Source organism: Pteropus medius, unplaced genomic scaffold (assembly GCF_902729225.1).
Source record: "Pteropus medius unplaced genomic scaffold, Ma_sr-lr_union100, whole genome shotgun sequence".
NCBI lineage: Eukaryota > Metazoa > Chordata > Mammalia > Chiroptera > Pteropodidae > Pteropus > Pteropus medius.
The window spans coordinates 11,780,340-11,801,578 of NW_024349225.1; the positions used below are offsets into that span (position 1 = coordinate 11,780,340).

At 39.8% G+C, this 21,239-nt stretch overlaps 1 protein-coding gene, 1 long non-coding RNA gene and 2 pseudogenes across 7 annotated transcripts in view; 3 read left to right on the top strand and 1 right to left on the bottom strand.

Moving 5' to 3' along the window:
- Positions 1-21,239, bottom strand: part of KLHL20 (kelch like family member 20) — a 36,934-nt gene that overhangs the window by 14,897 nt on the left and 798 nt on the right. For 4 of the 5 annotated variants that reach the window (XR_005656985.1, XM_039881460.1, XM_039881456.1 and 1 more), the window contains exons 2-7: positions 20,885-20,948; positions 11,353-11,926; positions 6,190-6,348; positions 5,381-5,475; positions 2,972-3,087; positions 218-401 (exon numbers count right to left, since the gene is read on the bottom strand). Coding sequence is in view for 4 of the 5 variants with exons in the window: in XM_039881460.1 (XP_039737394.1) it covers positions 218-401; positions 2,972-3,087; positions 5,381-5,475; positions 6,190-6,348; positions 11,353-11,926; positions 20,885-20,907 (1,151 nt within the window). In the remaining variant the exon portion in view is untranslated. The remainder of the gene's footprint in view (positions 1-217; positions 402-2,971; positions 3,088-5,380; positions 5,476-6,189; positions 6,349-11,352; positions 11,927-20,884; positions 20,949-21,239) is intronic. The other variant, XM_039881459.1, reaches the window with a different exon arrangement.
- On the top strand, positions 398-19,559 carry LOC120617658 (uncharacterized). 2 transcript variants are annotated; one of them, XR_005656988.1, is made up of 3 exons: positions 398-1,625; positions 6,144-6,358; positions 18,930-19,559. It is a non-coding gene; the product is annotated as an uncharacterized LOC120617658 (long non-coding RNA). The 2 variants fall into 2 exon arrangements; XR_005656989.1 differs by having other exon boundaries at positions 6,164-6,358.
- LOC120617862 (uncharacterized) lies at positions 14,117-14,235 on the top strand (annotated as a pseudogene).
- Positions 16,383-16,501, top strand: LOC120617864 (uncharacterized; annotated as a pseudogene).

The window sequence follows — 21,239 nt, forward strand, 5'->3', positions numbered from 1 at the left end:
GTAGCATGGCTGGGGAACAGTGGTGTGCCCGGGGAGACAGACGGGACAAATAGGTGGCGGTCAGATCATAAGGGACTTGCATGTCGCGCTGAGTGTCTAGGCTGCCACAGACGCAATACTAAAGCAGGAAGTCGCATCTGTTTCCTAATTAACCTCCCGAATGACACTATCTGAACAGCAGAGAAAAAATTTCCAATTTCCAGTTGCCCTTACTTACCTTTCGACACTGTTGAGATAAGAGGATCCATCATGGCCTCCTACCGCATAGAGTAGGTCGTCAAGGACACTGACCCCAACTCCACATCGCCTCTTGCTCATTGACGCTACCATTCGCCATTCATTGGTCTGTGGGTCATATCGTTCAACGCTGGAAATGGCGTCTCCACTGCACCAGCCACCAACTAGGGAAGTCATGGAAAAGGTGAGGACAATACTTGTCCTAAAGCAGACTCCCTCACCGCTATCTTGTAAACTGTGACCTGGATTTACAAAACGTGTTGACTTCTGCTTATTTCACTGGGACTGCTAGAATAGTTAATTTTCTAAGTAAGTTGGTATTAGGTCCATTTTACAGAGGAAGGCAAGGGGACTGACCGAAATCAGACTGAGAGGTAGTGTGGCATTTAATGGACAGACGCTGAATTTAGTTAGAAAACTGGGGCTTGACTGTTGTCTCTGCTAAGCTAAGTGATCCTGGCGAAATCCTGTTAACTACCTCATTTGTAAAATAAGGAGTAAAAATTTTAAAGTGAGATAATAGATATGAAATTGCTTTCTAAAGCATAAAATGCTATGTAAATATAATGTATAATTACGAGCCCCCTAAAAAAGAGCCATAACTCAAAAGCCTGTTTTGTTTGTTTGTTTGTTTGCTTTTACTCTATAAGGGGAGAAGCAAGATTTTGGCTCTACTCATGATCTTGTAATAGGTCCTCATGTGACTAAAAAAATAATACAAAAAGTCTTATGATTTATATTACAAAATATTTTGCTTTCTGTTTAATCTGTAGTATGTACTGAATTCTAATTTATCCAACATGACAAGATCAGAAGACATTTGTAAGAAATTACATTTTTCATTAGTAATACACGGAGTAACAGGTTCAAGCTGAGTTCCACAGAGCCTCCCCGGCTTCTCCCAGGAAAGAAGTGTGGCTACAGCAGACACATTGGATTTGTCATTTTTTCAGACTATTCCTATTTCAACCCAAAATAAGAGCTAGATTCTAGAGCTTAAAACGTGAAGTCTAAGGATGGCTTAACTTCAAAATATCTGAAAACAAATGGTTTCCAGGGCATCTCAATAACTCCATGAGCCAGGCTAAAATAGGAATAGTGTCTGTAACTTCTTCTAGATGGACTTGGAAATTCATTTCTTTATTTCAAATCTTAATGTGCTGAACACATTTTATTTTATTATGGTTTCATTTAAATCAGGGTATGCAACTAATACTAAATTGCAGTAAGTTTTGTGTATATTAATTTGCTTAAATTTGAATTCTGTTCTAGAATATAAGCCAGGAATTTCAACAGCAAAGAAAACATCTTAAATTCTAAAATGAACTTTGGCTGCAAATGTGAGGGTTATGAGCACTGAAGACAAATCAAACAGCCTAAACCCTCAGGTACAATTTTATAATGGAAGCCATTACGATGAGCTTTTTATTGGATTACATAGTTACAAATCAAATTAATAGCACTTTATAAACTGTGTCCTTTGATACTAAAGAAAAACCAATGTACCTAAGGAAAAATACTGCTGAAAAGAGACATAATAGTTTTATATGTGTGAGAGGTAGACTCTAAAAAGAATTACTTCAAAGACAGATTTGGTCAAAAAAATGTTACTTTAAAGAAGGCGACTTTCACATAATCTCTAGAACAAGGATTACTGAACTGCAAACATTAAAAACCCCAACAAAACAGAAGCACGAAATCGACAAGCATCAAGAAGCCCAGGGGAAACGAGGCCGAGCCCGAGGACGCTGATAGGAGGGAAGCTCCTGAGTGAAAACCCCCAAGACCACAGATTTGATCTCAGGCTTCCACGGGGTGATGAAGAAAGGAAGACTCGATTTTCCAAGTTAAGTGAGAACTGGTGCCTTGGCATTCCAAAGATAACGAAGACAAAACTGCTAAAAAACCAAGGCAAATCGAAGATTTAGTTTAAGTAGAGGCAGATGGGCCAGGACCTAAAACACTGTCGGTGAGCTGTATCACTCCAGAGCGGAGTCAGCTCTGCAGACTGTGGAAGACTGAGAAGCTGAGAAGGCAGGGGCATGGCACCGGCCGTCACGGAGAAGCCCCCGTGTCCTTTCTCTGCAAAGGGAGGTGAAAACCTTAACAGTGTAAAGAAGGTGGCAGATGATTTAACATTTTTTCTTTATGTTTTTCTATGAATCAAAATTTCTATGGTGTATATGTATTCAACTCTATGAGAATGAAAGCGTTACTTAAGAATAGGTCATCTTCCACGTACGAAGTGACAGGAGTGGTCCATGACTGCTACCGGCATGTGCTTTCTGATTTTCCTTTAATCATGATGGGTGGATGACAGTTTCTCACTAGCTGTCCTCAGGATCAGACAAGAGGAGCAAAATGCACGGCAGGGTGGCTCGGGCTCAATCTAACTCAGCAGAGCTAGAAAAGAGTGTAATGGTTTAACTTAAGATTTTGCTTTTCGACAGTGCCTTGTCAGTCTGAGGCAACTTGCACAGGGGAATGTAAATGAGTGCATGTGACTCAGTTGAACAAAGCATCCACTGCCTAAGGGTTTTAGATTTAGATAAAAATAGAGCACTCTTTTGGAGAAGACCAGTGTTGGATCGTGACTCAAGAGTTGAGTCATGTTATGTGATAACTCGTTACGTAGCTCTTATGACCGTGGGTGTCACAATGGTCCAAAGAACCACTCATACGTCTGTTACTTGCGAAAGTACTCAGCTCTGTCCCAGCGTGTTAAGATGCGAACCTGCAAAGAGTACTTCTCCACATCGGATAGGTTTCCGCGGTCTCGTCCTTGGCCCCTGCATCAGTGGTCGCTCTTGAGGCAACAGGAGATAGTTTTTAGCCTCATCTACCAGGTCTCTGTGAAGAAAATTCAGCCTTTATTCTACATGTCTAAGTAACATTGTTAGTCAAATCCCAATATGGTTTAGGAATATGTAAGTTGGCAAAGGGGAACAAGCGTGAATCAAACCGAATCACAAATGCTAAACAAGCAATATTAAAAGGGTCACGAACCCGAGCGCGATGATGCCAGTCACACTGGGAGCTGTGAGTTGATCGGTATTTCCATTATGACTTCATATCTTTGTGCAAATTTAGCCTAAAACTCAATATGCTTGGGGCCAACAAAAACTTATGGGAAACTAAAAATTACAATTCAATTACCAGCCTATAAGCGTACTGCTTTTTAATTAATTTTATTAGATTCTGCAGGATACTGGCAAAGTAGCATATCGGCCATGGTACTAGATTATTTGCTAGATTAATTAATCAAGCTAGGTCAAAAATTGGATAGTTAAAAAGAAACACTGTACCATCATTTAATATTGATTTGCTATCTGGTACTGTCTGAATTGTTTACTCTCAACAACTCTACTGAGAATGAACAGAAATTTTTTCTGTCTATCAAGGCATTTTATGAGAAGAACCTAGTAATTATACTTGTTAAATATAATACCCTAATGCAAACTACTTATGTTTGTACTTATTTCACTTGAGTCCTTTTTCTTAGGCTGTGCCTGATTAGTTCAATGTTACTCTTGTTCTCTCTCAATTCTAAAGGTATTTCCGAAATACACTGTATTTTCATTTTTCTAGTTACTTTATGTTACAAAGAGTAATTGATTTCTGCTGGACCAGTCCCCAGGCACGACCCAAAATGTACTTCCAATATATGGCTTTGTTAAGGCCCCTTCTGAGTTTATCTTAAAAACAAAAGCAAAACAAAAACAAAAACAAAAACAAAAAAAACCCTGAAATAAAAAAAAACCCAAACTGATAACCAGGAGCTTTTTCTAGCTGTCCCAACTTAAAAATAAAGACTATGATCTCTTAATAGTTGGTTTTTAACTAAGCTGTTCAGGGCTTCCTAGAAAGAGAACTATGGAGCTAATATTTAGCAAACCGCCACAGACTAGAAATGACAACAATAACATAGCTATGTGCCAGTACCTGTTTTAAGGGACTAGCTCATTAATCCCCACCGCAGCCCTATGGAATGCGTGCACTTCATAGATGAAACTGTAGAAAGGGGTTAAAGTAACTTGCCTAAGGCCACAGAGCTAGTGAAAGGTGCGGTCAGGATGCCAGGATGGGGCTTCTTGTCAAAGTGACTTTGTAAGTACCTTTACTACTTCCTGCAGCAGAATCAGTACAATCTGATTTGTTTTATGCGGGAGGGGCACCGCTGTATTGTTTCTTCAGATTTCAGCATCCATTATTCCTACGGTTTTCCTTCTATTGTATATATATATTTTTTTTTGGGGGGGGACTGCCATTTTCTGTTTTTTAAATTTAAAAGATAAACATATAAAGCCCTCTTTAACATCTTCAGATTTTAGAAGAAATGCAAATGAATATGTCCTTCCTCAGTTCTAGAGAATCTTGATATTAGAACAAGTTTCTTTGGTCACTAGGGGACGCAAGTCAGTGTAGTTTCAGGAGTTCTGAATACTGACTTGTTCTTTCATTTCTGTGTACGGAACATGCTGGGAAAAAGTTAAAAACACCATATGGTTTCAGATTTCAACGTAAATCCTAAAATCTGTCAAACTGGGAAAAGTAATTTGTCAAATTTTACAGAGACAGCCCAATAAAGTAGGTGTTTTGTTTGTCTGTTTGTTTTTAAAAGCATTCAGCATTTCTTTCAATCGAGAAACATGACGACATTGAATTCTAGTGGCGATCTTTCCACAGCCACTGTAGGAGTGTGGCAGACCGTTAACCCTGTCCACAGTCTCAGAAAGCAGGGCCAATCCCATTCCCTAACTAGGCATTTGTGACGGAATGAAAAAGTTCTTTTGACACACTTTTTGACAGTCAATAGCATTATTAATCTCAAGAAAAAAAATATATTAGCAGAGAACTGCCTCTTTAAATCCAAGCTTCCATTAAAATCTTAGACATCTACCTCTATATTGCCACATCTACACTAATAAGCACCACACATAAAAATCTAACGGAATGGAATACTGGGAGTTCAGTCTGTCTTCTTCCATCTCCTCTTCTTGACCCCGGCCCAGAAGAAAACCCTGTTAAATACTGCCTGGTTTCAGCACTAAGAAACAATATTTAGGAAGCAATACAAATAAGGAAATTAGGAGAAAACAGGAATGCTTGCTTGCTGATTTTTCCCACCTGGGGCCATTCGTACCTGCATTCTTCGTCACTTTTGATGAGGGGATCGGAGCCTACGGTGCCCACCAGGAACTTTGGACTAAGCAGCGGCAGACGGACGTGCTGCAGCACCTGTGGGTAACGAACGCTATCATCGGCACGAGCGCCCACCCGCAAGGTGTCTCAGAGAACACGTAACCCACGCTCCCCCACGGCACTCCAGTCGTTTTCAGATCTAACTGAATTAATTCACTAATTGATCCAATTAATAAATAATGAAGAGGGAGGGAAAGCATAAATACACTTATTCTAATAAATTCAATGATTAGACTCATCAGAAAATTGAAAGCACACGAGTATCACTTTATAATGCTACTTTAACCTTTCAGCAATATGGTCTAAGCTCTTCTACAATAGCTTATCAAATCGGACTCTAACAATCTAGAATATCCTATTAACTTGCTAAAGATTACAGTCATAACAAGAACATAGAACATTTTAGTGACCACTTAGGCCCCAAATTATTTCTTTATTCTTCAATATGTCATAGTGAAGAGCACGACAGTCGCGATCCTTGCCTTCTTTTGCTCATTTTTGTACCATTTGGGTTTTGACTTGTGCTGTAGCCCAAACCTACAGTTGATGCAAAATAAAGAGGAAGCAAAGGAGCAGCAAGTTCATAATGGTAAACAGTTTAAAATGCTCCTAAACACTCATCTCCTTGATTATTTGGAAACAGGTGGCTTTTCTTACAGTCTGATATAAGGGACAGTGATAACCATTTCTTTTTTGCAAGTCAGATGCATGTTATTTTGTCCAGTACTTAGAGAAGCATTTCCGTCATACCTGTGGTAACTGAGGACGTCTTTCCTGGATGCTGTATTTGACCCAGGCCATCACTGCATTGAACACCTGTTCTTCACTGCGGACGTTTAGCTCGTCACTAGATATTATATCGATGAGCTGATTGGCTGGAAGCAACATGAACTCTTCACTTTCCATCACCTGTTCACAGGTAAGAATAAAAGAAAACCTTGTGATAGTATTTAATTTATTGTCTCAATATTTTTCTCAAGGATGATGAAAGCAAAGCTTTATTCTCCAATGGAGCTGAAGTTCAAAATAGTACCAGAGGAGAAGAAAAGTTTAAAAAGAGAACAAAGATGGCAGACCTATTTTTAGGACGATGAAACTATTATGTCCAATACTACAATGGGGGGTATATGCCATTATATGTTTGTCAAAAGCCTCAAAATGTACATCGAGAGAGAGAGCCCTAATGTAAATTATGGACTATGGTGATACTAGCACAGTGATACGAGTCAGTGTAGGCTCATCAGGGTACCCGTCTGGTGTGGGGTGCTGATAGTGGGGGAGGGTGTGTGTGTGTGTGTGTAGGCGGGGGTACACAGAAATTGTACTTTCCGCTCAGTTTTGCTGTGAACCTAAAACTGCTCTAATAAGGTTTATTAATTTTAAAAAAGGAAACAAAGGAGAGTACAGAGGACACAATTAAAATTTAGGAAAAATAATTTGATTCAAATAATTTAAGATGAATGACATCTTTTTCATAAAATGAAGTATCAAAATAAACATTTGTATTCAAAATAAACTAACTATATGAAATTATAACTCCAGAAATATAAGAGGCATATAAAAAAATCAAGAGAAGCCTTAAAAGGAAGATTAATTGCTGAAAGGTATATGTCTAGGGCAGAAACACCAAGGGGCCAGTTTAAAAAAATGAGGGTATCAGCGATTTTATAAGCAAGAATAAGAGCCAGACCCATGAAAACCTCTAAGGACCAAACCACTTTGATATCTGCCTGTCCGTCTGTCAGTCTGTCCGTCCGTCCATCCATCCATCCATCCATCCATCCGTGAAGAACTACAGACACGCCAAGGACCTACCTTTACCCAAGGCTAGGGAACTGTCAGAGAGGAAATGCCAACAAGCCCCTTGTGCGGTCCAGCCACAAATCCCAAGGTCTTGTAAATCTTGCCATTGCATGTAGAGTAAAAGGGACAGGGAGCAAGGCAGAGGGAAAGGGTCACGGCTACACTCCATACTGTCTGTTCTCTCATGCAGAAGACTGTGCTACATGGGACCTCCGTGAGTGTAGGATGGACAAGGTAAAGAGTGCAGATTCCTCCTGTGTGACCTCTAATGCCGGCTGCTTGTTGTTTATTTCCCACATGGCGCAAGGCACACGGTTCTGGGGTGTCAGGAAGGCTTGCCTATGGCCTGGATAGTAAAGAGTGAGGCTCTCAACTTCCTTTTTGGTGTTTGGCTGTTTTGATAGAAAAGAACCGAACTGCTGCTTGCCACGGCCTGCCTAGTCTCGGGGTGGGGTGAGGAGGAAGGGAGAAGGCAGGACTCAAAGGAGCCCAGTTCCTCTGGAAGCGTGGTGTCTAGCGGTGGCCACTGAGGACGGGGGCCCCGGCGTTGGCCTTGCTGGGCTGACCACCGGGCTGCTTCCTCGGGGCGTCCCGAGCCAGGTCACAGGTGAGCGTGCTTCTGGAGGCCCGGGGAGAGTGTGAGTGCTCTGGGGACTCCAACGCTGTGTGGAGTTGCCCAAAAAGAAGCCTGCCAGTGACCGGGGCAGCCCCGGGAACCCGGGTGGTGTGGGACGGCTTCCCCGGGGTGCTTGGCACTTCCACAGGCGGCCACGAGGGAGCCCTGGAGGGGCTGGCTGCCAGGCTCCTGCCTGTGGGCTAGCGGAAACCTCCATGCTGGCTCTGGGTGGCGGGGCCGCGGCGCAAGGCCTCGGAGCCCGTTTGCAGAGGAGACGGCAGGAGGCCGTTTCACGACCCAGACGCGCAGGGTTGGGTTATTTTTATGCTTGTCAAAAAGTCAGAACATTTACCAGGATGTGAGATAAGCCATCACAATTTGACTATCTGATTAAAAATGTTTTTCCCCAAGTACATTAGAAAAAAATGCGAATCTCAAAATGCAATAGTTTAGGGCCATTAGGCCAGCTAGACTCAGCAGAAAAAACTAAAGAGCACTTCCATTTTCTGGCACAAGTTTTCAAATTATCTAAGTAAAGGCCTTCTGGGTTCAGGATTCTAAGTTGGTAAGCGCTACGTTTTAGCTGAGGTTGCTTAGCCAGGTAACTTAGCAGCCAGAATGGCTGCACTGTACTCCCTGGAGCAGGGTTGTCAGATTTAGCAAATAAAAATACAGGCATACTTACACTAAAAAATTATTTGTTTATTTGAATTTAGACTTCACTGGGCTTCCTGTATTTTATCTGACAACCCTAAGCTGGGGCTATCCTGTCGAGAGCCAAGTTCAGGGCCGACTTCTGGGCCTGGTTCCAAGTTCAGTGTGCAGGGCGTGCAGTCGAGGCCAGCCAGGCGGCACCCACCTCCCTCTTTTCACTCTTTCATTTCTTACTTAAAGACAACTAAGGTGTCATATACCTTTGTGGAGGGCCTTCATTTATTTTTGGATCACGTCAGAGTATAATTCCGCCCCCTCTCCCCAACTTAGTGATTATAAACCAAATATTATATAAGTATCAATGGTCACCAAGTTTAAAGTTTATGCAGGAACCACTATATTAACAAGTCACTTAATGGAAACATGAGGTGGCAACAAGACGTGAAAATTTGTGTGAGAAAATATTTGGCTCTAAGAGCAAAAAGTAAAAATGATACTTTTGATCAACAAAGTATGGTTAAAATGTTACTTCTCCTTTTCCACCACCAAGAAAAAGATATTAATGATCTACTATTAGGGCAAATCTGGCACTGAAGTCTAACCTTGAACCAAACAAACATGTTAAGAAAACAAGTATCTGCTTTTTCAAGTAAGTTTACAGGAGATCTGAATTTTAGCTCCTATGTTATTATGGTAATTTCTTTTATAGATATTGGGTTATTCCGGTTTTCTTTCTTCTTGAGTCAGATTTTGTATGTAAATTTCCTCCTTCTTAAAATCATCCCTTCCCTTGCAGTGAGGACCCCATGTTTCTAGTTTTTTCCTCTTCTCTCTTGTCCATTTATTCCTGGTCTCCTTGCCAGTTGCTCTTTAGCTAACCATCTTTCAATGCTGGAAACATTTTAGGCCTCTTGTCTCCTTTCCCCACCAGGTGATCTCATTGGCATTGATTTTTTGACCTTGCTTATGGTGCTTTTGTTATTAAAAAGTTTAAAATTTTTATGCAATCAAATTTATCAATCTTTCTTTTATGGATTCTGGGCTATATCCTGCCTAAAAAAGATTAACCCATAGTTTAATTACTAGGACTTCATTACTATGTTGATGACTCCTAAATTTTAACCCCAGCCTAACCTCTTTTCTAAGATTTAGACTCACATAAATAGTGGTCTACTCAATATCTTTACTTATTATCTCATAGGCATCTCCAACTGAATATACCTAAAACAAAACCCATGATCTTACCTCCTCAAACTGTTCCCCTCTCCAGTACATCCGAAGTACAAATTTCCAGAAATGGGATTGTTGAGTCAAACGTGTACAAAAGGTGTAATTTTGATAGAGATTGCTAAATTTCCTTTCAAAGGGCTTGTATCAATTTAAACTCACACTAGCAATGTAGCTACTTTCTCCATGGCCTTGTCAACAGGGTATGCAATCAAACTTCTGGATATCTGTAATCTGATAGGTAAAAAATAGCACCTTTGTGTAGATTTAATTCATGTTTCAGTTATTATGAACAAGCGTGAGCAGATTTTCATGTGTTTAAGAGCAATCTGAATTTCTTGTTATTGCTCAGTTTTCTATTAGGTCATTGGTTTAGTTTATTGACCAATAGGAACTCTTGATACAATAAGGAGATTATTACCGGTGATATGAACTACAAATATTTTCTCCCAGTTTGTCTTTGACCTTTGTCTTTTTTTTGTTTGTTTTACCATACAGATATTTTTGTTTTTATATAGTTAAATCTATCGATATTTTCTTCTGTGCTTTCTGGGTTAGTCAATTAGGCCTTCTTCACTTCAGGATTAGAAAGGAACTGCTCTGTTATCTAATATTTTCATGCTTTCATTTCGTATTTTTAAGTCTTTGATCCATTGGAGGTTATCCTGGTGAACAGAAGAGTGGTGTTAAAGTGTAAAATGAACCATGTCTTTCCTTTGCTTATATGGTTTTAATGGTTTTCTATTGCTCTTAGGATTAAATTTCAAATTCTTAGCATGGTCTATTAACTCCAGTGTGATCTGGCTCTGTTCTTTCCGTAAAATCACTACGTAACGTCCTCCCTTTTACTCTCTGGGTCTCACTGACTTTCTTTCTGTTCCTCAAAGTAGTTATACTTCTTCACGTCTCAGAATTTTGCATAAGCTGTTCTGGAACTGAAGTTAAACCTCTCCATGACACACTGTTAAATCATCCGGGGCTGCTGCTTTGCAGCACCTATTACTGTAGTTAATTACCTGTGTAATTACGTACTCAACGGCTGTCTTCCCTGCTAGATCATACACTCTAAGAAATCAGACGCTCTAGGGGTCTTGCTCACCACTGTGGCCCTTTCCCCCAAGCACAGTGGCTGAAACATAGTAGCATTACAAATATTTGTTAAATTAATAAATGAAAAATAACAGGTTTAATGAAAAATTCTTTTAACAATACTTTCATTTTTTTCTGATTAGTTCACTAAAAAACCTCTGATCTATAATTTATTCTGCTAAATAATCTATATAATCAGGAAAGACGTGTCATCTAAGTCACTGATACCAGGTATCCTATCTCCTTACGAATTAATAAACTATTCTGGCTTATAAATTAGCCTTTTATGAATATGGCTAGGGACAATCGATCCCTAAACTTTAACTTTGACTGAAAAACACAAAATCGGCCTCTAAATAAAAACTGGGCTTAGACTTTATAACAATTCATTTCTTTGATATACTAGGAGTTAGAATCAGCAGTAAATACCCGAGCAGGTGTGTCTTAACTACCAGAATGTGAACCCGTGTCGCTCTCCTGACAAATACATTATGAATCCATTCAAACCACCAAGTACAACTCACCTCTTGAAAGTTATGCTGCGTGAACTTGTCTGCTATCCTTAGCAACTCACGACATGAATGTGTGTCAGCAAAAGCCCGAATGCCCAGGCAGTTGGAAGGGTCTAACTGTCTCTTTAGGAATTCACAGCAGGCTTCCTGTATTTCCGCCAGCTGGAGGAGGCAGGCGGCGGGCAGAAGGGTCTGAACGTTGCCCTCTTCCACAGTGACCTGGGAGGTGTAGGCAAAGTCAATGAGGAGCTCCATGGCCCTCTCGTCTATGTCTCGGATCACCACTTCTGTCTGCCGGCTCTCTGCCAGTTCTCCCGTGAACATAGCCCGGAAGTAGGGGCTGCAGGCGGACAGGATGACGCGGTGGGCATATATCTTCTTGGCGCCCACGACCAGCACCACGTCGCACAGCTCCCGGTGCTTTCTCAGGAGGTTAATCACTTCCAAGGTTTGTCGAGGGTGCTTGTCTGAGATGTAGGGCATGCGGGCAGGCTGGGGAACCCCTTCCGGCAGTTTGTTGGGGTCTCCGAGGGTGCAGCGGCTTGTCACATCCATTCCAGTTTCTCCTGGTCGAATGCTGGTACACCTGCAGGAGTGGCGGGGAGAGCGAAGAGAAGATGGTGATACTGTGAGAAGCTCACTCCCGCCACGGTGTCCCTAAGTCGAGATGGAAACCTGCAGGTGGCGAGAGCGCAAGCCAGGCCCCAGAGCGCTCCCCATCCAAGAACCCTCGAGCTCAAAGGTCCTTGGAGCGTCCTGACAGAGGAACGGCGCCGGTTCTGAGCAGAGCACGCTCACTGTGCACTCCCGTAAAGGGAAGGACAGCTGTTTCTCATCTCAGAAGCAGCCAGACTAGACTCTCTGACGACCGCCTGCGCTACATTAAAATGTATGGACAACAAGTGTAAATTATCATCTCTCTGCACAAAACAGACCTAGGGACTTTAATTCCTATTCTAGTTTAACTAAAATCTTGGTATTTATTTTTCTAAAACACAGAAATGTTTATTTCTCATTACCACTGGGGGATATTTTAAGGTTCCGCTTAAAATCTATAAAATATAGGTCACGTTGCATGAAAAGATCTAAAGCAAAACAGGCCGGGGTCTGAAAATGGACTTTTTACAGTTTATACAGTCAGTCATAATGGTTCTAAAGAACTAAAAAACAAAGCTAAAAAAAAAAAAAATCAAAGCACGGGTTAAAAAAGGAGTGTGTCACTGAGATGCGACGCGTAACTGCGGAGGGCCACATGGAAGTCAGAGAGTCCTTCAGTCTGAGAATGAGAGGGGAGCTTAGAGTAAAGCTTTGGGATTCTGCAGAAAACGGAAGAATCAATTACACGGAGGAATCCGTGCTATGCCGGCAGCTAAGAAGAGCTCTGCATACCTTCAATCCAATATTCGCATTTCTAAAATGTTGTTGTTAAATCAACTGTGTATCTTACAAGTGAGGAAATGTAGTAAATAACTGCATTTACGTTAAAAGGCATAACTTGAAAACCAAGGACTTGGTTCTCCCTTTCTCCCATAGCAACCTGTTTTTCCGAAGTATTTATAAATTCAATCTTTCTGTGCTTGGCCTCAGCCCACAGGTGACTGTGTATTCTAGAGCACAGACTGTTCATGATTCCCAATGTCTGGCAGAAACAGCACTGTTTATGCTTGACAAATGGAAGACTGAGACAGAAAGCTGAGCAGTTAAAAGGGCAATTTTTACCACCCACATAATTAAGGTGGCTTTTAACCACAGTGCTTAGTGGTGCCTTGTATGCAGTAGATGCTGAAAGAATAAATCGCATGGTTAACAGAGGTACAATCAAGCTTAACAGAAAAAAAACCACTATTAAAGACAAGACCAATTCAAAAATTCCTGTTGTAATACTGAGATTACATGTAGAAATGAAAGCATTTTTGTTGCAACCTTAGTTATGTACATAAAGATTTACTCAAGTATAAACGCATTTCTTATTTCACCTAAGTACAATATGAAAGCTAAGTTCTATGGACCTATTTATTTATTTTAAAAGTATACCGTAGCAAAAAAAAAAAAAAAAAAAGTGCTGTTATTGTGTTAGTATAGATTCTGACTTTCAATAATGGGTAATTTCTATATGCTCATCAACTGTGTGGTTTGCAAACTTGGAAGGAATTCTTTTAAATGTGGTCATTCTCCCAAGTTCTGTCCTGTCTGCTCTCTATAGGTTTTATGGGAAAACTCACTTAACCTCATGGTTCCCATCACCCATATATGAATGGCTAAAGGAGTCTTAACTCCTATCTGGATAAGCTCTGAATTCAGATCCCTCTGAATGCCCCCCACCACTCAAACTCACTGGAGCTCAGTGATATATTTAAAACTGATTCCTTGATTCTCTTCCTTCCTCCATGTGCCTGTCTCTCCTCTAGTCTTTCTAAGATCAAAAAGCAATTTTACTTTTCCAGTTGCTCAGGCCAAAAATCTTGGAGCCCCTTCCCTTCCATTCACCTCAAAGCCGATCCATCAGCAAATCCTATCATTCTACCTCCAAACAATACCTAGAATCTATTTCTTTAAATCTACACTAGGCCCACCCTAATTAAAGCTATCCTTATCTTTTTATACTTTAATAATCTCACAAGTGGTCTTGCATCCACCTTTGCCAATTTATATTCTTTAAACATCTGTTTAGACTTTTTAATTATAAAAGGCAAGGTGAGCGCCCCCTAGGATGATAAAGACCATGAGAAGTATTTCATTTACAGTATTTTTTTAAATTAAAAATTATTGGGGTGGAGTCTACGGCCATGCTACCCTGAACAAGCCCGATCCCGTCTGATCTTGGAAGCTGAGCAGGGTTGGGCCTGGTTAGTACTTGGATGGGAGACCACCTAGGAAGACCAGGTGCTACAGGCATTAAAAAAAATTATTGGGGTGACATACAGTTCAACAGTATGTCACATATACATTGCATTGTGTGTTCACCACCCAGAATTAGATTTCTTTCTGTCACAAAATATTTGACCCGTTATGCCCCTATCTACCTCCCGGCTCCACTTCCCTCTGGTAACCACTAATCCACTGTCCGTGTCCATGTGTCTGTTCATTTGCAGTATGTTTTGGTTTCTTTTGAAACTGAAACAGAATTTGGGTATCATTAGGGGGGCCTGGACTCTTAGCTCCCCGCAGTCTCTGCCACGCTGTCTCATGTGAAGCTGTGCCATACTTTTATATGAACTACCTAGAGAGATATGAGGATTTTGCTTACTTAACCTCTGTTCTAGAGGTATCAGGATTTTAACGTGGAGGACCAAACAATTCAGTAAAATAAAGTAACAGTAATTTTGACGGCAGAGTTTTAGGAGGAGAAAGAGAGAATTATAACAGAAAGAAAAGGAAAGGGAGACTTTTTAAATGGTGGCAGGTTGTGATCTAAGGAGAAAGACAGCCAGTGAGAAAATCATGAATGGCCAAAAAACTTTACGGCGCCCTCCATTATCCCTAAACTTTCAGTAAAAAACCAAGGTATTCAATGGCAGTGGTCAAGAAAGGTGATGAAGGAGACAGTGAGTGTGGAGTATTTCTAGAAAGAAGCTTGCCTGTGAAAAGAAGAGACATAATGGTACTATGTTTACTTAAAGAGGTGAAAGACTCTTAGCTCCCCATAGTCTCTGCCACGCTGTCTCATATAATCAAATAATCAAAAGATTATATACTTAAGCTAAGAACCAGAAGGAGGGAGAGGTTTAAGAATATAAGTAAGGGGGAGAGAATAAACGATGGAGCAAGATCCTTGGAGAATGGGAGTGTACAGAACACCGAAATGCAGAGTAATGGATCTCAGACAAAAGCAAGAAGCGTTCCCATAAGAGATCAGAGGAAGGGAGTGGGAGGGACGATAATGTGGAAACAGGTACATTTATTTTGGGGTAGGAGGCGTCAGGAGCTGAGGGAAGTTCACACCCGATGGCCTCTCTTTTTTCCTGTGAAGTTGGGAGTTGGGGGAGCAGGTCATTTTTTGCCAGTGCGTAGAGTGGGGACAGGATGGTGAGAAATGGTAAGGATGTGAAACGGCTGCTGGGGGGTGAGTAAGCATAGCCTGGGACTCAGCATGAGTCTTTAATATCACTATTGGCTCAGGTGATATTAAAGACTCAGTATGGTAGCATGAACTCCTTGTGGCTGGTTTTATCCAGTGATGATCTCCAGCCTAAATCAGAGAATATAAGTATCTGCATTAATCTAGAGTTGGGAAACACCACAGACAAAAGAGAGAGTTGAGTGATGGCTAGAAAATGGCTGAGGTGGTTGCAGAAGTGAACTGGTGAAAACGGAAGGGGCAAAGGCATGGTCACCCTGACTAGGTCAAAGAACGGATGGGGCGGGTGTTCAAGAGATTACGGTCAGGAAACAAGTTATGAGACTTAGGATTTCAGACAGAGCTCTTCTGAGTGGAAGCAGGAATGAACTGCTGAAGTGAGTGAAGGTGAAAGTCATGAGAATGTAGGAAGTCAAGAGACAGGTTGGGTAAATGGATGGGTCCTTCTCATGAATAGTGATATCTCCTAAGATGATAGAAGGATCAAATCATGTGCATATAGGAAGGATAGATGAATGAAAAAATCAAATATCTTAAGTATCCTTCATGTTTGCCCAAGGAATGGTACAATTTTGGGTACCTCCCTAAGTAAATAACATTTCTACCCACTCAAAGTATGAGTCCACTTCAAGTTTCAGAGCTACCATGGCATACATTCCCAAGATCTTGTGCTCCAAAAGTAAAATTCTTAATGAACAAAGCAATTGTCTGCAAGTAACTAAAATAATTTGAAATTAAGCACAATAAAAAGTTTAGAAAACATAATCTCTGCTTCTAAGGCATTCAGAAGTAAGTTTAACTCTTAGTCCAAAGACCTGCCAAACTTTAGCTTGGAACTGAGTTCCTCATCTAAATAAACATCTGTCCTTTTCTACTTCAAAAGTTTTGTTTTAATTTGGAAATTAACAGCCTGCTCTTAGAAAAAAGATTCAGCTGATTTGACTCTCATTGAAAGTCCTAAACAGTCTATGGCTATGCCACCCTGAATAAGCCCGATCCCGTCTGATCTCGGAAGCTAAGCAGGGTCAGGCCTGGTTAGTATTTGGATGGGAGACCACCTAGGAAGACCAAGTGCTGTAGGTGTAAAAAAAATTAAAAATAAAGGATTGTAAGCTGACAAGGTTCTTGCAATCTGTGAGGTCAACCAAGGGTTGCCTCGCCTGAAAAAAAAAAAAGTCCTAAACATACCTGACTAGAGAGAGCTGGAGGTTTGCGTATATAAATCCTTAAAACGGAAATAACCTTTCAAAGTGCCAGTTCTGCTTATTAGAAGCACACTCACTAGGCACTACATCTATACCGAACTCCATACCAGAAAGCAGGCTGAAAATAGGTCATGAATACTTCAGGTTTGAGACATTTTATCACTGCTTCTTAGATAAGATGAGGGTCAGCATTAGGTGCCTTGGCCCAGCAATCAAGGCAAAAGGCCATGTAAGCAAGCTGGTCTCTCTCTATGCCAGGAAAGCAAAAGACTTCCTAGGGTACCCCTCAGCAACTTCCATCGACGTGTCACTGGCGGCCAGTGCTACGCAGCCATCTCAAAATGCAAAGATTAAGGTATCAAGCATAACACTTAATTTTCTCATGTCTACAGTAGAGGGAGGAAGGAAGTCGTTGAGCAAGCCAAGCTATAGTGCACGCCACACCAAGGAACAGCTAGATCAAGCAAGTGTATCTTATTCTACTATTTTTAAGCATACATTTTAGACTGACTAGAATAGGAAATTCTAAAGATATGAGATCTGAATGGGATTTTTCTCTTTTCAAGTTGAACTCAAAGAGAAGCTCATCTAATCTTCACCATGAGGAAATTATCAATTAAAAACTCTAGATATGCCTAAAGAAAACAAGACCCAAGAACCTAAAGCTTCTTACCCATTTTAGAATCTTTACTGGGTTTTTGTCTTAGGCCTCACCCTAAACTCCCCTGGTACTCCCTAGGGATTTGCCTTGGCATCTTCCTTTTCTGTCCCAGCCTCATTCACACTTACAACTTCAAGAAACTTCTATGTACTGATGACTCGGAATTTTTTTTTTTAATCACCAGCCCAACCAACTCTTCTGCCCCAAACCCATATTCCAATTACATATTGGCTCTCTCTACCTGGCTGTTTTCTAGAAATAATAATCTTAAAGTGTATGAAAGAGAACCTGTTCTTGGCTTAGTGAAACCTGTTCCTCGTCCTATATTTTTAACTTATGGCAGTACTTAGTCTCCCGAGCTGAAATCTTTGGGATCATTTCCATTGTTACCTTCTCCTCACTCAATATTCACCGAATCCTTTTGATTTTACTATTAAACTCTCAGTTCCATCCTCCTCTCCAATTCCGACTGCCACAGATCTATTTCGGGTCCTCGTCAGCTTTCATCTGAGCTACTCTCACTCCTTTAAATTAGTTTATTTGCCATCGTTTCTTCCTTCTTTCTCGTCTTTGCTCTAGCTTCCTAAATATAGGCCCAAAGAACAAATATGATCTGCATAATAATGTCCATTGGCTCTTCAACACCTAAAGGGTAAAGCCACGCTCATTCCCATGGTGGCAGCCTCATTTTCCATGATTTTTCCTCCTGTTTTCCTTTCTTCCCCCGCATATCCTAAACTCCATGTATACTTACTGTTCCATACGTGCCAGACACTTACAGGTCTTGGTGTCTTTTTTTTTTGGCACAGCTGTTCCTTCTGTTCATCGTGCCTTTTATTATCTCTCTTCTTTGAATTCTTATTCTTTAAAGAACGTTCTTTACTTTAAAGCAAATTCTTATCCTTTTTAGAAGATCCAGCTCAAATATCATCACCTCTGTGAAGCTTTCCTCATCTCCAGAGCAGAGATTCTCTCCTCTGTGTTTACATCTCTCTTAAAATTCTGTTCATGTTGTATCATGGTGTCTGTTTACATGTCTCTATCTCTGCAGCTGTATATGTGCAGTATACAGGCACAGAACAAGTACCATATGAATGTTTGGTGAGTGAATAAACCAATTCCTAATAAGGTCAGGCTCGGCTTCCTATTTACAGGTTTAAGGAAAGATGGGAGAATTACATTGCAAGATGTTTTAGTGTCTCTAAATGAAATAAATGATGAAAAATAATATCTTGGGAAACAGGTACATTGTTAGTGAGATTATAGATTGGTATAATCTCAAAGGAGGAATTAGTCAATCGCTATCAAAATTTTAAAATACACAAATTCTTTGGGAAATTTTACATCTGAGAATTTATTCTATACTTATACAGTTGGGCAAAACCCATTTATAAGGATATTCATTGCAGAGTTGGTTGTAACAAAAAAACATTGAAATAACTTCTCAAAAGAACTGGTTAACTGTGGTACCTACAGATAAGGGAAGACTATGATATAACTATTAAAAAGAATAAGGTGGGTCTATATGTATTTGTCACAAAGTACAAGATAATTTGTGAAATGAAAAAAGAAAGATTCAGAAGAATGTGTAGGATATGCTGACATTAATTTTTTGCTGTTTGTTTTTGGTTTGTTTGTTTTTGAGGGAAATATTCTATATATGCTGTATATGCCTTACGACATCTGTGAACGAATGCATAAGAAACTGCTCATAGTGCCTGCCTCTGGAGAAGAATCTGGCAGCTGGACTCATTACTGGGAGACTTTTCATTGAATATCCTATTTTATCTTCTTAAATTTTGTATCAGGTACACATAATAGCTAGTTAAATGAATGCGACGAAGCTTTACTAATAAAATGCCAGTCAATTTTGCAAAACTTCATAATTAAGCATTAAAATACCTTTAACAATTTTCAGTCTTTTCTTGTTCATAGTCCCCCACCCCAGGGGAAATGTCTGCAGGTACTGTTCAGTCATTCAAACCATTATCCAGTGGTCATTAGGTTCCAGGGATACAAGGACACAGAAGACAAAGAGCTCATACTCAGGTAGGGAGAACGAATATGTATTCAAATAATCTCCATGTCAAGAGTTACTTCTCATTCAAAGCTTCTCCAATAGCAGCTAAGTATAAACTCAACTTTACTTTCCAGAACTTGCTTTCTGGGTTGCAACAGCAATAATGGTAGCCCAACAAGGAAATACCCTTTGGAAGCATGATCGTGATTTAATGCAGGCATCAGGTAAAAAACAAACAAACAAACCAAAAAAAAACAGAGAGCAATGGGTAAGCAAGTGACGGTGATGAAGAAAGAGCTGTAACTTAATTAATGGCACCAGAATTCTCCAATGCAATTTTGAATAACTGGTAGTATTATATAATAAAGCAAAAAAAGGGTATGAGTAATTAAATGAATATTTTATATAGAAAGTACTGATAAAGACATTCCCACGCTGTGCCTTCTCTTTTTAAAAAATAAGCTCTTATTTTAGCAATTACATAAGACATAACATTTATGACAGTTGAGGATGAGAAGCAATTAGTGGCTTTTGCAATCATATTAAAAGTTAAAGTGATGAAGTATTAATATATGTGTTGTTTATTTCATGTACTTGCAGTCAAATATTCCTACTATAGAGTAAGATATAAATAAGATAATGGCATGTTACATCTTTTCATCTGGAAGTCTCAAAGCATTTGCAAGTATTCATTAATTCTCAATATCCCGGTCAGATACATGAGAGAAGTACCCTGGGGCACAGAGAAGGTGAACAGATCAAGGTCAGTAAAAAAATCGATAACGGATTTGGAAAAAGATATATATTCTGTTTCTTGCTCCAGGTTCCAAGTCATACCCCCATCATGAAATGTTTCTTAAGAGGGTCTGCTACAGCTGTTTATCTTTGATGTTAAAAAACAAATGATTAAATATAGTTCAATAAATGTAAAATGAGTTAAAAAAATGAAGAAATAGAACTGGGCTGATCTTGTTTCAATAGTATTCTAGTCCTATTTTTTAGAACAGATTGAGAAAAAGCATTACTAAATTCTAGGGTTGAGAAGGCCTATAATTGCCTGTATTTTCCCATATATAGTTCTACTTTTCTGTGGACTAAGTTATTGTGCCCACTACTTATTTTACTCAATCTTCCCTACAGTGCAGCTATTTAAAGTAACGGAACAAATGTATTACTGAACATCAGTGAAATAACCAAAACCATAATTAGTACAGTGTATTATAAAATCATTATTCTTATATAGCAGCAGAACCTTTTGCATTCCATAGGGAATTGAAGACTATAATAAACCCATATAGTATCATAGTACACTTAATGATTATCACAAAAAATTACCACGCAAAAAGGAAAATTTGAGTGTTTACATTCACGGCACTCTTTAGAAATTTAAATTCTGTATTTTACTCTATTAAAAAAAGCTACTAATTCCTGACATTACTTTTAATTTATTTTCGAACAAGAAGCATTAGTTCCAAGGTAAGATTTGTAAACCTTTAAAAAAAAATTGTTTTAAATGAAGCCTGGAATTATTACGTGAATTTCAGTTAGTGGAACAGAAGGTTTTCTTCCTAAATGCCTACCTGCGCATTGGCTTTCCCTCCATGCACCGTGAAAAGTACCCTTCACCACACTCTAAAGCCGAACCTAAGACAACAGAAAAGCAATAACTTAATAAAAACTATTGCTGATCTTTCCAGAACAATCTCTATATAATCATTCCATTCAGTGATAAACAATTTTATATCCTATTACATCACAGGCGTTTTGCAGTGCACAATCATAACCTTTACCTAGTACCTTTAATGTGACTATCCTTACTTCGAATACTAAAATGGTTACAAGTGAAGGTGAGACAAAGTGCGCTAAATAGTCCCTACTGCTGGGTTAGCTCGTCTCTCTTCATAAAGTGCTCGGAGACACTTAACTTTGACTTCA